At 42.9% G+C, this 16,661-nt stretch overlaps 1 protein-coding gene across 1 annotated transcript in view; it reads right to left on the bottom strand.

The window, feature by feature from the left end:
• The window catches only part of INTS8 (integrator complex subunit 8), a 57,089-nt gene extending 45,777 nt beyond the window's left edge, over window positions 1-11,312 (bottom strand). The window contains exons 1-6 of the mRNA XM_025393379.1: window positions 11,045-11,312; window positions 9,572-9,746; window positions 7,544-7,684; window positions 7,172-7,243; window positions 5,581-5,632; window positions 2,414-2,596 (exon numbers count right to left, since the gene is read on the bottom strand). Coding sequence (XP_025249164.1) covers window positions 2,414-2,596; window positions 5,581-5,632; window positions 7,172-7,243; window positions 7,544-7,684; window positions 9,572-9,746; window positions 11,045-11,174 — 753 coding nt within the window. The 5' untranslated portion in view covers window positions 11,175-11,312. The remainder of the gene's footprint in view (window positions 1-2,413; window positions 2,597-5,580; window positions 5,633-7,171; window positions 7,244-7,543; window positions 7,685-9,571; window positions 9,747-11,044) is intronic.
• Between the last annotated feature and the right edge of the window lie 5,349 nt (window positions 11,313-16,661).

Here is a 16,661-nt window from a genome sequence, read left to right as displayed (position 1 = left end):
TGCAACCTCCTCCTTCCGGGTTCAAGCGATTCTCCTGCCTCAGCCTTCAGAGTAGCTGGGATTACAGGCACGTGCCACAACGCCTAGATAATTTTCTGTTTTTCGTAGAAACAGGATTTTGCCACATTAGCCAGGCTGGTCTAGAACTTCTGACCTCAGGTGATCTGCTCATCTCGGCTTCCCTTGGCTGATTTTCATTCTAGAGAGTTTCCTCATTTAGCATAGGGATGCTAAAAGAGCAAAAAATACACACATACACACACACACCCCCATGCACATATATGCATACTTACTATAGTTATATGTAATTCCCCTTTCTAGGCAAAGATAGACCACAAAATACCAAAAAGATATTTTCAAGTATTACTCTAGCAACTGACTAGCCATTACAATGAGTTTAGAGGTTAAGAAGTGGTCAATAGATTTACTATAAAAACAAAAAAGCCTGATAATGAAGCTGCCCTGAAGGGCAATAAGGCCTGGTTTTACTGGGAAAAAAATAACAATTTTTCTTTTTAAGTCTAAGGTAAATTTTAGCATTGTAAAGAACCTACTTTAAATATGATCTGGTGACTAACACCTGTAATCCCAGCACTTCGGGAGGCTGAGGCGGGTGGATCACCAGAAGTTGGGAGTTTGAGACCAGCCTGACCAACACAGAGAAACCCCGTCTCTACTAAAAATACAAAAATTAGCCAGGCAAGGTGGTGCATGCCTGTAAACCCAGCTACTTGGGAGGCTGAGGCAGGAGAATCATTTGAACCCAGGAGGTGGAGGTTGCGGTGAGCCGAGATCATGACATTGCATTCTAGCCTGGGCAACAACAGTGAAACTCCATCTCAAAAAACAAAAAATTATCATGCCAGGGAATGAGTGTTACCACTAATTTGCCTTTCAAAACACAGGAATTGTCACTCAGCTATGTAAGTAAAAGAACATTTGATAGTTTACCTAGCACACACAGATGTTTTATAGGAGTTTTGATTTCAGGTTGTATCATCCACCATATTGTGAAAATCAGAAGTGTCATCAACTACTTTTAAACAGGTTCTGAAAGATTATGAGATACTAAGTACCAGTAACACTCCTATATGCAAGTTTCATCAGTGATTTTAAAAGGTTACCAAGTATCCTGTTATCCCAGCACTTTGGGAGGCCGAGGTGGGAGGGATCCCTTGAGCCCAGGAGTTGGAGACCAGCCTGGGCAACATAGGGAGACCCTGCCTCTATCAAAAAAAAGAAAAAAAAAAAAAAAAAAAAAAGGTTACAAAGTATCAATTCATTACTCTTACTACTGCTGCAAACTGCAGCTCATCCGGCCTTGAATAAATGGTTACCTTCAGCTCTACAAAAAGCTAATCTGCAAAGGCACCTTCCCAAAACTGTCGTAACTATTTTTACCCCTTTCCAGAAAAGGAATTAGTGATAAAAGAAGCCATGCTAACTCATACGAATAAGGAAAGATAATACATTTTAGAAGGTACAAGCCTAGTAGCCCTCTCTAGGCAACTGAATACTTTAAAATTTTCATTTTACTAAAAGTTCTATTCTAGAAAGTAAGATGCAGAACATACAAAAAAAAAAGATGTCAAGCAGTTCATAATCCAGTAGGGAAAAAAGATATAAACACATAATATAATATGTGACAACGAGCATCAACTGAAAGCTGTGAAAGGAACTAGGGGCCCAGAGTTAGAGAAAGCGAGCAAACTTAAGATCCCTGAAAAGCTAGACACTATCTCTTGAGGTCTAGATTTTTCAAAGTCTAGCACAATATTAGTTTTTATTTTCTTTTCGTCTATTAGATTTCTAATCATATGAATGAACTGTAAATCAATTACATATAACTGTATTCTCAGTACTTAAACTCTGTCTTCTAAACACAATCCGGAAACTATTTCAGAGACAACAGATGACATAAAATTTCCCTTCCATTTCTTTTAGAAAAATGTCAATTCTTATAAATGTATAAAGTAAATACAATGCAGTTTTAACAGCATCTTAAGAGACAAAGGCAGAAATAAATTCTAATTAAAACTAGGAGGATGATCTCATATTAAGATTTTCCAAGGCTGGGCGCAGTGGCTCACACCTGTAATCCCAGCACTTTGGGAGGCCAAGGTGGGCAGATCACGAGGTCAGGAGATCGAGACCATCCTGGCTAACATGGTGAAACCCCATCTCTACTAAAAATACAAAAAAATTAGCCAGGCATGGTGGCGGGTGCCTGTAGTCCCAGTTACTTGGGAGGCTAAGGCAGGAGAATGGCGTGAACCCGGAAGGCGGACCTTGCAGTGAGCTGAGATTGCGCCACTGCACTCCAGCCTGGGCGACGGAGTGAGACTCTGTCTCAAAAAAAATATATATTTTTACCAAAAAATTGCCCTACATAAATTAAATAGCAAATGAATACCTGGCACTGCATTTCTTCGGTTTTGACTTTCAATCCAGCAGTAGAACTCTCAGTTTCTCCATTTACCATGCCTGGTTCCATGGCCAATAAATCTAGAGTTCTCATCGTATGGACATAAAGATCCTTGTTTAATTTTAGGGCTGCTTCCAGTACCAAAATAGAATCAGCGGCTTGTTCTTTCAGCTACAGAAATCAATAAAAAAAATACAAAAATAGCAACTGATTATAATAACCAAAATTATTTACAGTCTATTTAGTAGCTCAGTACATTAAGCTATTAAAAAAAAATTTTAACACAGCAAGAATACAATTAAATTTGTTGAAATAAAGTTACCTTAAATGAAAGAAAATAAGTTTCTATTGTGAGGTTAGAAAATATAAAAAACAGGAGGGCTCGGCATGGTGGCTCACACCTATAATCCCAGCACTTTGGGAGGCCAAGAGGGGCAGATCATGAGGTCAGGAGTTTGAGACCAGCCTGACCAACATGGTGAAACCTCGTCTCTACTAAAAATACAAAAATTAGCTGGGCATGGTGGCACACACCTGTAATCCCAGCGACTCAGGAGGCTGAGGCAGGAGAATCGCTTGAACCCGGGAGATGGAGGTTGCAGTGAGCCAAGATCACGCCACTGCACTCCAGCCTGGTGACAGAGCAAGACTCTGTCTCAAAAAAAAAAAAAAAAAGAAAAAGATAATATAAAAAACATGAAAGACTAGTATCTTTTTTCTGTAGAAAAATTAATACTTTAGGTCGGGGGCAGTGGCTCAAACCTATAATCCCAGCACTTTGGGAGGCCGAGTGAGGCAGGAGGATCATTTGTGGCCAGGGGTTCAAGATCAGCCTGGCCAACACGGCGAAGCCTGTTTCTACTAAAACTACAAAAATTAGCTGGGCGTGGTAGCGTACACTTGTAATCCCAGCTACTCGGGAGGCTGAGGCATGAGAATTGCTTGAACTCAGGAGACAGAGGTTGTAGTGAGCCAAGATCATGCCACTGCACTCCAGCCTGTGTGACAGAGTAATATTCTGTCTAAAAAAGAAAAGTTAATGCTTTAAAGATTTAGCTGGTGGCTGTGCACAGTGGCTCACGCCTGTAATCCCAGAACTTTAGGAGGCCGAGAGGGGCAGATCATGAGGTCAGGAGTTCGAGACCAGCCTGGCCAATATGGTGAAACCCTGTCTCTACTAAAAATACAAAAATTAGCCAGGCATGGTGGAGCACACCTGTAATCCCAGCTACCTGGGAGGCTGAGGCAGAAGAATTGCTTGAACCCAGGAGGTGGAGGTTGCAGTGAGCTGAGATCGCACCACTGCACTCCAGCCTGGGTGACAGAGCAAGACCATCTCAAAAAAAAAAAAAAAAAAAAAAAGACTTAGCTGGACACAGTGACTCATGTATGTAATACCAGCACTTTGCGAGGTCTGAAGTGGGTGGAGCGCTTGAGTCCAGAAGTTCGAGACCAGACTGAACGACATGGCAAAATCACATCTCTACAAAAAATACCAAAATTAGCCAAGTGTGGTGGCACATGCATGTAGTCCCAGCTACTGGGAAAACAGATGGGAAGATCACTTGAGGCTGGGAGGTGGAGGTTGCAATGAGCCAAGATCAGGCCACTGCACTGTAGCCTGGGCAAAAGAGTCAGACCCTGTCTAAAAAAGAAAAAACTTGCACTGTTCCACTTGATTTGTTCAAGGAATCTCTGTATGCTTCATTGTGCCAGCCATTTTATTAGGAACTAGATAATAACAATGAAATGATACAGGCTCTGGCTTCCACATTCAAAATACTACAGCATATTTGCTATAGTGAGATACAGATCGTTTCTTACCTTTTTCTCTCCTCACCCAGCCCCTATACCTCACATGGTAATCTGGAACATTGTTGGTGCTAATTACAGAAATTATTTCTAAATTACAGAAACTGTCAGGTTTCTAATTTTCCATTATGTAGATCAATTTAAAAATAACTGCTAGGCCAGGTGCAGTGGCTCACACCTGTAATCCCAGCACTTTGGAAGGCCAAGGTGGGCGGATCACTTGAGGTCAGGAGTTCGAGACCAGCCTGGCCAACACGGTGAAACTCCATCTCTACTAAAAATACAAAAAATTAGCTGGGCCCAGTGGTGGCACATGCCTGTAATCCCAGCTATACAGGAGGCTGAGGCAGGAGAATTGCTTGAAGCCAGGAGACAGAGGTTGCAGCGAGCTGAGATCGCATCACTGCATTCCAGCCTGGGCAACAGAGCAAGACTCTGTCTCAAAAAAATAAAAAATAAAAAAAAAAAAACCTATTATAAAAGTAATTTTAAAATATAAACTATACATGTTTGTCATAGAGTTTTTGGAAAATACAAAAGAATATAAAGACGTCATCTGTAAAATCAGTTTCTCATATCTACTATGTATCATGAAATAGTCAAAAATAGAATCAATCAGTGGTAAAGTACTCTACTATTAAAACTGAAAGTCTACATGTGATTTAGAATACTACCTACATCCTAATAGTAAAAACCTTAATGTCACGGCACTTAGACCTTCACAACTCTCATGTCCCCAAGATTAGAAGATACATCAATACATGCTTTAAAGGCAGGGATCCCCAACCCCCAGGCCATGGACTGGTACCAGGGACCAGGCTACACAGCAGAAGTGAGCAGCGGGTGAGCAAGAGACGTTTCATCTGTATTTACAGCCACTCCCCATCGCTTGCATTATGGCCTGAACTCCACCTCCTGTCAGATCAATGGGGGCATCAGATTCACACAGGAGCGCAAACCCTATTGTGAACTACACATGCGAGGGATCCATCTTGCGTCCTCCTTGTGAGAATTAATGCCTGGTGATCTGTCACTCTCTCTCATCACCCCCAGAAGGGACCATCTAGTTGTAGGAAAACAAGCTCAGGGCTCCCACTGATTCTACATTATGGTGAGTTGGATAATTATTTCCTTATATATTACAATGTAATAATAATGGAAATAAAGTACACAATAAATGTAATGTGCTTGAATCATCCTGAAACCATCCTCCCCCCCCCCCGCCACATCCGGTTTCATGGAAATTGCCTTCCACAAAACCAGTCCCTGATGCCAAAAAAGTGGGAACTGCTGCTCTAAAGTTGTTCCTGAAATGTTACTGTGTAACTGATGCCAATACTTACCACTTTCAAAATGTTTTCTGTTAGCTCTTTTTCCTGTTGCATTTGATTCATCCTAAAAGAGAAACAATTGAAAACAAAAGTATCAAAAGTTACTCTCAAGACTAAAAAATTGAAAACTTAAGAGCATCATTCTTGAAAGTCAGGTTCAATTTAAATAAGAGTGTTTTTAATGTTATTTATTTTCATGTTTGAAAAAACAAAACCCTTGGCCGGGCGCGGTGGCTCAAGCCTGTAATCCCAGCACTTTGGGAGGCCGAGACGGGCGGATCACAAGGTCAGGAGATCGAGACCATCCTGGCTAATACGGTGAAACCCCGTCTCTACTAAAAAATACAAAAAACTAGCCGGACGAGGTGGCAGGCGCCTGTAGTCCCAGCTACTCGGGAGGCTGAGGCCGGAGAATGGCGTGAACCCGGGAGGCGGAGCTTGCAGTGAGCTGAGATCCGGCCACTGCACTCCAGCCTGGGCGGCAGAGCGAGACTCCGTCTCAAAAAAAAAAAAAAAAAAAAAAAAAGAAAAAACAAAACCCTCAACTATTACGACACTTATTAACATACTAGTATTTTCTCATTTACTTTGTTTGGGTTTTTTGTTTGTTTTTGAGACAGGGTCTCCCTGTCACCCAGTTTGGAGTGCAGCGGCAGCCTCAACCTCCTGGGCTCAAGTAATCCTCCCACCTCAACCTCCCAAAGTGTTAGGATTACGGGTGTGAGCCACAGCACCCAGTCTCATTTACTCAATTTAAGAGCAAAACTTACAACAAAAGCTCATTTGAATCAAGTTAGAAACTATGCTCTCTAGCTCCAAATTTGGGTAAGCTGCCATGTGGAAATTAAGAATCAGGTTTAAAACTCCATCCTCCACTCCCCCGCTTCACTTGACTAGCCTTAAAAATAAAAAATTTTAAAAAAAGGAAACCTCCAGATATGATCAACTTTTGTAATTGTACTCTAATATTTACATATATTAATTTCCCCATATACAAATGTATCTTTTTCAAGACAATCTAATTAAATGAAAAAAATATCAGGCTGGGTGCCATGGCTCACACCTGTAATCCCAGCACTTTGGAAGGCCAAGGGAGGTGGATCTCCTGAGGTCAGGAGTTCGACACCAGCCTGGCCTACATGGCGAAACGCCGACTCTACTAAAAAATACAAAAATTAGCAGGGTATGGTGGCACACACCTGCAATCCCAGCTACTTGGGAGGCTGAGGTGGGAGAATCACTTGTACCCAGGAGGTGGAGGCTGCAGCGAGCCGAGATCGCACCACTGCATTCCAGCCTGGGTGACAGAGTGAGTCTCCAGCTCAAAAAAAAAAAAAAAAAAAACTGTACAGAACAAAAAAAACCTTAGTGCTTTCAGATAAATGGCACAATTCCCAAAGCACTTCCCTTCTTAGAACTCTGTATCTAGCACATTACCTGATTCTCCAGCCCCACTAACTCCTTCAAACAAACCTTCACACAGGCCTTCTGCCCTCCTATTCCTGTTCTACTTCTTCCATAGCAGAGCTTATTAAAAACTTGCAAACATTTTTGAAACTCTAATGAAAAAAGCGCCACGTAAGGGTCATAGCCACCAACTTACACACTTAACTGAGGGGGTCCAGGTTTCGCCTGTTTGACTGGAAAACTACTTTGAACAATTGTCCTAATTGCCCTGAAGAAAAAACAGGAAAAAGAAAATTTCATACTTATAAATGTCATCTCAATTATTTTTTCAAGTACTCCTTAGGTTTGCATAAATTATCTGAAGCATTAAGTGATAAGTCATCCACATTTTTAATCAGACTGCCTTTCATCTATGCAGTCACAAATTTTCTCCACCATCAGACTCACAGTTCCCAAGATTTGAGAAATCCCTGCAACAGAATGGGTCCATTAAAAGCACACCCTTGAAAGCCACAGTGCAATAAAACAGAAGTTGCCCAACACATTCCGAGTTTCTGAAAACATTTACCATCTATTGTAGAGAAGTACAGCCATGGCAGTGGTCGGAGGTAAAGTGGCCAGATCCATGTCTACATGCTTCGTCCCAGGAGGAACTTTACTGATGCAGAGTAGTTCATTTAGTAGCATATTCAATACTGGAACAGACAAACTTAAAAGGAAGAAGCAAAACGTACATGTTTGCATGTTAATTGTGAAAGAAACACAAAATACATACAGAATTCCATATCCTCACTGAAAATACCTACTTTGTTAAGGAACCACATCTCTGGGTTTAGCTATCAAATGCGAAAAGATTTTTAAAGCTTTTTATTATGAAAAAACGTAAAACACAAAAGTAGACAGAATATAATGAACCCCTATGTACCATCATTTAGCAATTATCATCTGATGGCCAATTTTATTTCATCTCTACTCTTCCCCACTTCCCAAATCATTTCATCCATAAATATTTCAGAATATATCTCAAAAAATTAACTCTTAATATAAGCACAATATTAATTTCGCATCTAAAAAATTTAGACTTGCTTACTGTCAAACGGCGTATCAGTGTTCAATTTTCCGGCTGCCTCATATATACCATACTTCTTTGTACCTATTGCTATCTGTTGCTGTCTCTTCAGTCTGTAACATACAGGCTCCCCCCCTCAGATTAAAACTATGCTTTATGGTGGCGGGCGCCTGTAGTCCCAGCTGCTCAGGAGGCTGAGGCAGGAGAATGGCGTCAACCCAGGAGGCGGAGCTTGCAGTGAGCCCAGATCGTGCCACTGCACTACAGCCTGGGTGACTGAGCGAGACTCCATCTCAAAAAAACAAAACAAAACAAAACAAAACAAAACACTTTAAAAATTCTAATATTTAATGCTGAAGAATGTGGTTAAAAAGAGGATTTCTGAATACTACTGGTGTGAGTATAAACTCTTTTGGAATGCAATCTGGCAATATCTATGTGTCTTAAAAATGTTTATACTGCATGATCCAGCAATTTAAGGAGCTATCCTAAGAATCCAACTCAAAATACAGATAAATTTATTTTACAGGCAAAGATATTTAAGTCCTGTGACTTATATCAGTGAAAAACTAGAAATAAACTAAATGACTGTCAATTAAGGAACAGTTAATAAATTATCCATACAAAGGAATTATCTCCAAAACATAAAAAAGGGGAAACGTTCATGATACTGCTAGGTGAAAAAAACCAGAAATCAAAACAGTATATAGGATACGATCACAACTTTAAGCCTATGGAGAACAAAGAACAAAAATTACATGAAAATGTTAAAAAAAAAAACTCTCTCCTCCCCCAATTATTTCCCATTTTTTGAATTTTTCCCAACTTCCTATAAGGGATCTTTTTATATTGTGATGAGAAGGGGATAATAAATCATTTTCTAATCACAGCCTTTAAAGTATTTATTTTTAAGCAAATAAGCACTGACTCTAATCAGCTGTTTTAACAGGAGACAGTGATTTATGACCAGTAAAATTAACTCAATTATTCAATAGCAAATCATCCATATTACACATCTATCAATTTTTATTCAGTTTCTTCAGATATGTAAAAGTCACTTGAGAAATTTACAACAGTTTAGGTGTGGATTTTCTCTAGTTACCACATCAAAAGTAATGTTATACTTGCATATTTTATCAAGAACATATAATCTTTATTTTATTTTTTTTCCGAGTATTACTCTATCGCCCAGACTGGAGTGCAGTAGCGCCATCTCGGTTCACTGCAACCTCAGCCTCCTGGGTTCAAGTGATTCTCGTGTCTCAGCCTCCCAAGTAGCTGAAATTGCAGGCGCCCGGCATCCTGCCCAGCTAGGGACAGGGTTTCACCATGATAGCCAGGCTGGTCTCAAACTCCTGACCTCAAGTAATTCGCCTGCCTTGGCCTCCCAAAGTGCTGGGATTATAGGCGTGAGCCAAGGCGCCCAGTCTGTAAGTTCTAAGAGCCAATATCACAAAAGCAGATATAGAAATAAACCAATATATCTAAATAGTACTTCAAATGAAATTTCACTGAAATCTTATATACCTTTTCTCTAATATGTCTAAGTCCCACTTCAAATGTGCAGCAACTTTAAGAGCAAGTAGTTTTAAAATACGATTTCTCTTGTTATCAGGCGGAGGTTGAACTTGGTTTTGTTCATTAACTGAAGGTTTGGAAGCCTGTTCCAAAAACTGAACTATAAGTTGAACTGGTGCAGGATCTAGGATTTAAAATAAAATAAATTCTTAAATTTAAGTTTTAATTATGAAGATACAAAAGGATTCACCATTGGTTTGTTTTTGTTTGTTCTTTTTTTTTTTTTTTTTTTTGCCACAAAAGGAATCCAAACAGCTGTGCTGTTAAAATGACTAAGGAATACCATATGTAAGAAGTGTGCTTGGGTGTTAAAGCAGATGAGGAAGAGTGGTAAGGAGGAAGGGTAACATTAGAGTGGAAGAAAGCAAAAAAAAGCACCTCATGGGGAAGAACATAACAGTCATAGATTTCTGGTTCTGCAAATAACCAGTGCCAATTAGAAGAATGAGATACAAGCATTAGAACTACTATTTTGACACTTAATTAGGGGGGACCTCCATCAAGTGACCTCTCTGCACCTGTTTCCTCCAATGCAAAATAGAAGATACTATCACCTACCTCACAGATTATGAAGATTAAAGGAGTAACAGATGTGAACAATTAAGCACAGTGCATGGCAACCTGAAAGCACTCAACAAGTATCTTTCAAAAGGAATGAATTAAGGGCATCATACGGGTGGCAAAATTGCCTAAGTACATTAACTTCTTACACAGTGATCTCTATCAGTTAAGGCCAGTCTACGAGACTGAACAAGCCATATATAGATTTGAATTTAGAAAAACGTTATCCGAGGAACTTACCTTTTGGTGCCAATACCTTTTTTGAGAATGCCTGGAGTTTTCCTCCTCCGCCCCCATCACACCCATTTAACTGGGCTATTAATCATTATCATCACTATACAAAGCCATCTTGCAAATGTGCAGCAGTTCCTGCTTTCAAAGATTTTCTTTTAATTTACAGCCCAACTTTGGAATAAGAGTCAATAAAATCCCCTCATTGAAGAACAAAATGTTTAAATAAGAACCTAAGATAATAACTAGCGTCAGGATCAGCATCCAGCAGCTGATTTCTCCCCGTCTTCCTGAATTTATTCAGCTTGGGGTTCAGTGAAGGAGGGGTCTGGTCAGCCTCCCCGACCCAAGCAACCACAAGACCCGCCTCGCAGGCTCTAAGACCCCAACAGTAAAAAGGTAAATCGTAAAAAGGACCAAAGGGTTTGGGCTGACAGCGCCAAGCCCTCCCCTCCGGGGTTAGGAGAGCCTTTGTTTCGAGCTTTTCTTTGACCTCCACCCGGGCATGTTTAAGGCAAGCGAGGAGCCCGGCCGCAGCTTCGGTGGCCGAGAAGGCGGGGAGCGGATGGAAACCGGGCGAACGGCTCCGGTGGCGGGGTCCCGCTCCCCAGGTGCAGGCGCCGCGCTCACCCGGGCAGGGCTTGCGCAGATGTTTCTCCAACAGTGACTCCTCCAGCAGGAACTCAAACCAGCAGGTCTGCGGCGGGGTGCAGGGCCGGCTGGAGGTGGCCGCCTCCCGGTCCGCCGCCTCCGCGCTCATCCTGCCCCCGCCGCCGCTACCACCAGGGCCGCTTCCCGGCTCCAACCTGACACTTGGATGCAGGCCGGGGCCTAGGGTCTGCGGAATCCGGCGAGAGAGAGGCCGCGCTCCGAACGTCCCGGAAACTCACACAATCCAAAATGGCGGCGCGGGCCAGACGGAGCTGCGAACCTGGATCCGCCTCCCCGCGCCACCGCCGCGCCTTCGGACCAATCGTTGTTCGGGTTGGAGAGGATAGGGGCGTGACTAACCCTCTAACCACGCCTCCTCCCGGTTGCCATAGGAGACGGCGCCGCATAAAGCCGGGTAGCGGGTAGGCTTTCCCTGTTACCTGATAGTTCTCCAGCGAGAATATTTTCTCAATATTTTGAGAAATACGGGCCTCAATATTTTCGTAAAGGCGAAGCGATGGGTTCTAGCTGTGACCCAAGCAAAGTTTATCCCCTGTGCTTTCAATTTCCCCGTTTCCATTTCTGAGATTTCGTCGCACCTGGGTCCTCTCCGCAGATGCTCCCGCTGTCCCGCCGAGAACACCAGCTTCCTACCCGCTTCCTGGACGGTTGGCAGCATACAGTGATATCCAGCTTTGCTGCTTCTCAGGGCTAGCTCCCGATACTTAGAGCCTAGTTGATCCTTTCGATGTCCCCGCTAGAGGCGCTGTTAACCCTATCTTACATCCGTTCTGTGATGTTCTTGTATTTTTCATTAACAAACGATTAAAACTGAAAAAAGATGCATTCATAGATCATGAACACAAGGCCAGCCTGACCAATATGATGAAACCCCGTCTCTACTAAAAATACAAAAATTAGCTGGGCTTGGTGGCGGGCGCCTGTAATCCCAGCTACTCCGGAGGCTGAGACAGGAGAATCGTTTGAACCCGGGAGGCAGAGGTTGCAGTGAACCGAGATCGCTCTATTGCACTCCAGCCTGGGCAACAGAGCGAAACTCCGTCTCAAAAAAAAAAAAAAAAATTTTTTTTTAATTACCCGGGTGTGGTGAAACACACGTGTGGTCCCAGCTACTCAGGAAGCTGGGGTGGGAGGATCACCTAAGCCTAAGAGATTGAGGTTGCAGTGAGCTGTGATTGTGCCAGTACACTCCAGCCTGGACAACAGAGTGAGACCCTGTCTCACAACGAGAAAAAAAAAAAAGAAAAAAAGAAAAGGAAATCAGTACAGATTAACTTGACATTTTGACATTTATATTACATGTATAAAAATAAGTGTTTTAATTAAGGGAGAGTTCATTATTCCACTACCATCTAATACAATAACAACATTATACAGTTTCATTAAGTCCCAAGGTGCTTTATTTAGACTCAAAAATGTCCTGCCATAAAAGTGTTACAGGTTAAAAAAAAAAAAAAAAGTATTACAGCACTGAACTCCCCTTTTCAGAGTGGGTAATTGAATACCTGAAGGTTGACAGAGATCTTGAAGTTTATTAAACTTAGAGACCCTCTCTTAGAGGGAGTCATAGCTTAAGACTTCATCAACATTGGAGGAGTCTAATGAACTCGAGCTTCCAGCCAGGCACTCTTGTCCCTCTGATGCAGGGCAGGTGACCCCCCAAATTGGGACTTCCCCCGGAGAGTTCTTTGCTTTGTCCAGGAAAGAATTCAAGTGTGAGCCAGTGGTAGAAGAGAACAGCCTTATTGAAGTGGCAGTGTTACAGCTCTGTGACTGCCCCTGGAGAGCAGGGCTACCCCACAGGCAGTGCGCTGAGAATAGCAGCTCAGGGCAGTTCTACAGGCATAATTACACCCACTTTTAATTGCATGCAGATTAAGGGGAAGTTTATGCAGAAATTTCTAGGAAAGGGGTAGTAACTTCTAGGTCATCAGGTCATTACCATGGAATGGGGTGGCAATGCCCAGGTGTTGCCATGGCAATGGTAAACTGACATGGCACACTGTTGAGCATGTCTTACAGAAAGCTGCTTCCGCCCCATCCCTGTTTTAGCTAGTCCTCAATTTGGTCCGGTGTCCAAATCCTGATTCCAGAGTCACATATCACCTCCTACCTCACCTCTGAGCAGTATGTTTGGAGGGTGTCTGTCAGAAGACCCTCAAAACCACCAGTTGCTTCTGCTTTGATGCGAGACACATATCCCAGCTGTGGCCAAGTTTGCTTGCCTGGGTCTGGAGTGACACATCTTTCCCTGTCAGCGTGTGACAATCCTGGTGTGGGTTGAGTGTTCTTGAAAGGTGTCCCAGAATGTCAAAAAGGCAAGGCTTCTTCCACTTGCTATGTCTTCGGATCTCAGAAACAACAGAGGCAAAAGAAATATTTAAAATTTCTATTTAAAAAGTAATACACTTGGAAAGATACCATCAGGAAAGTGGAATGACAACCCACAGACTAGAAGAAAATATTCGCAAATCATATGTCTGATAAGGGAATTACATCCAGAATATGTAAAGAACTTTTACAACCCAACAACAATACAGTGAGTAAAGGATTTAAATCGGCCAGGCGCGGTGGCTCACACCTGTAATCCCAGCACTTTGGGAGGCTGAGGTGGGTGAATCACCTGAGGTCAGGAGTTCAAGACCAGCCTGGCCAATATGGCAAAACCTCGTCTCTACTAAAAATACAAAAATTAGCCTGGCATGGTGGCAGGCACCTGTAGTCCCAGCTACTCGAGAGGCTGAGACAGGAGAATTGCCCTGAACCTGTGAGGCAGAGGTTGCAGTGAACTGAGATTATGCCACTACACTCCAGCCTGGGCAACAGAGCGAGACTCTGACAGAGGGAGACTCCGTCTCAAAAAAAAACAGGATTTGAATTGATCATTCTCCAAAGAAGATATTACAAATGGACAACATGCACGTGAAAATGCTCAATATCATTAGTCATTAAAGAAACGCAAAACACCGGCCGGACGCGATGGCTCACACCTGTAATCCCAGCACTTTAGGAGGCCAAGGCAGGTGGATCACAAGGTCAGGAGTTCAAGACCAGCCTGGCCAAGATGGTGAAACCCTGTCTCTACTAAAAATACAAAAATTAGCCAGGCGTGGTGGTGACACGCCTGTAATCCCAGCTACTCAGGAAGCTGAGGCAGAGAATCACTTGAACCCAGGAGGTGGAGGTTGCAGTTAGCCGAGATCGTGCCACTGTACTCCAGCCTAGGTGACAGAGTGAGACTGTCTCAAAGAAAAGAAAAGAAAAGAGAAGAAAAGAAAAGAAAAACTCAAATCACTAGCCTGGGCAACAAAGTGAGACCCCATTTCTACAAAAAACACAGAAATTAGCCAGGCATGGTGATACATGTCTGTGGTTCCGGCTACCCTGGGGGACTGAGGTGGGAGGATGGCTTGAGCCTGGGAAGCTGAGGCTGCAGTGAGCTATGATTATGCTACTGCACTCCAGGCTGGGTGACAGAGCAAGACTTTGTCTCAAATAAATAAATAAACAAATAGAGCAAAACAAAACTGCATGAAATACCACTTCACACCCACTAAAATGGCTATGAACAAAAATACAAAAATAACAAGTGTTGGTGATTATATGAAATTAGAACCTTCAGGCCAGGCGCGGCGGCTCATGCCTGTAATCCCAGCACTTTGGGAGGCTGAGGTGGGCGGATCACAAGGTCAGGAGTTCAAGACCAGCCTGACCAATATGGTGAAACCCCGTCTCTAATAAAAACACAAAAAAAATTAGCCTGGCATGGTGGCATGTACCTATAATCCCAGCTACTCGAGAGGCTGAGGCAGAATCGCTCGACCCCAGGAGGCAGAGGTTGCAGTGAGCGGACATCGTGCCACTGCACTCCAGCCTGGGTGACAGAGCAAGACTCCATCTTAAAAAAAAAAAAAAAGAAATTAGAACCTCCATACATGTCAAATGTAAAATGCTACAGCCACTTTTGAAACCAGTTTGGCAGTTTCTCAAAATGTTAAACATAGGCTTACGAGACGACTCAGCAGTTCTCCTTCTAGGTATGTATTCAAGAGAAAGGAGAAAATGTACCCACACAAAGGCTTGAATATTTAGAACAGCAGTATCTACAGTAGCCGAAAAGTAGAAATCAAGGTCTATCACCTGGTGAATAGACAAACAAAATGTGGCATACTTATTGTATCTGTTTCACGTGACTGCTGTAACAAATTACCACAAACTTTGTGGTTTAAAACAACAGAAAACTGGCCAGGCGCAGTAGCTCATGCCTGTAATCCCAGCACTTTGGGAGGCTGAGCTGGGAGAGTCCAGGAATTCAAGACACATCTGGGCGGCATAGTGAGACTTCTGTCTCTACAAAAAAATCAAAATAAAAAATAAGCCAGGGATGGTGGTGTGCATCTGTAATCCTGGCTACGCAGGAAACTGAGGTGGGAGGATTGCTTGAGCCCAAGAGGATGAGGCTGCAGTGAGCCAAGAGTGCACCACTGCACTCAGGTGGGTGACAGAGTGAGAGTGAGAAGGGCCAGGTGCGGTGGCTCACGCCTGTAATCCCAGCACTTTGGGAGGCCTAGGTGGGTGGATCACGAGGTCAGGAGATTAAGACTATCCTGGCTAACACGGTGAAACCCCGTCTCTACTAAAACTACAAAAAGTTAGCCAAGCATGGTGGCGGTCGCCTGTAGTCCCAGCTACTCAGGAGGCTGAGGCAGGAGAATGGCGTGAACCCAGGAGGCAGAGCTTGCAGTGAGCCGAGATCGTGCCACTGCACTCCAGCCTGGGCAACAGAGCGAGACTCTGTCTCAAAAAAAAAAGAAAGAAAGAAAGAAAGAATGAGAACATGAGAACAGACTGTGGTCATTCAGACTGGGGTATTTATTTAGCAGACATTTGCTTGAACGAAGTGAGCCTGTCATGTCACTTCATGGAAAACAACTAACACCATTTGTGGCCAATAATAACATTCAATTTGGTTTTCTTTTGTTTTTTTTGTTGTTGTTGTTGAGACGGAGTTTCGCTCTGTTGCCCAGGCTGAAGTGCAATGGTGCTATCTCTGCTCACTGCAACCTCCACCTCTTGGGTTCAGGCGATTCTCCTGCTTCAGCCTCCCGCATAGCTGGGATTACAGGCATGCCACCACCACGCCTGGCTAATTTTTGTATTTTTAGTAGAGATAGGGTTTCACCATGTTGGCCAGGCTGGTCTCGAACTCCTGACCTCAAATGACCCTCCCACCTTGGCCTCCCAAAGTGCTGGGATTACAGACATGAGCCACCGCACCTGGCCAACATTCAAATTTTTAAGTAAAATTAGAATTTTAGAAAACTGTAAACTTGGCAGCTTCCCAATACTTGACAGCTTCCCAATACTTGATAAGACTTTTCTGATGACACTAATGGCGATATTAACAAATGTTGTATATTTAAATGTGTCAACTTTCAGGTGATCATCACAACTTAACCAATCAATATTTTCCTAATATATGGCTAAAAGATTTATTTAAATTCCACGACAAGCCAAGCGCGGTGGCTCATGCCTGTAATCCCAACACTTTGGGAGGCAGAGGCGGGATAATCAC

This window comes from Theropithecus gelada, chromosome 8 (assembly GCF_003255815.1).
Source record: "Theropithecus gelada isolate Dixy chromosome 8, Tgel_1.0, whole genome shotgun sequence".
Taxonomy (NCBI): Eukaryota; Metazoa; Chordata; class Mammalia; order Primates; family Cercopithecidae; genus Theropithecus; species Theropithecus gelada.
This window is presented reverse-complemented; position numbering and strand designations above follow the sequence as displayed.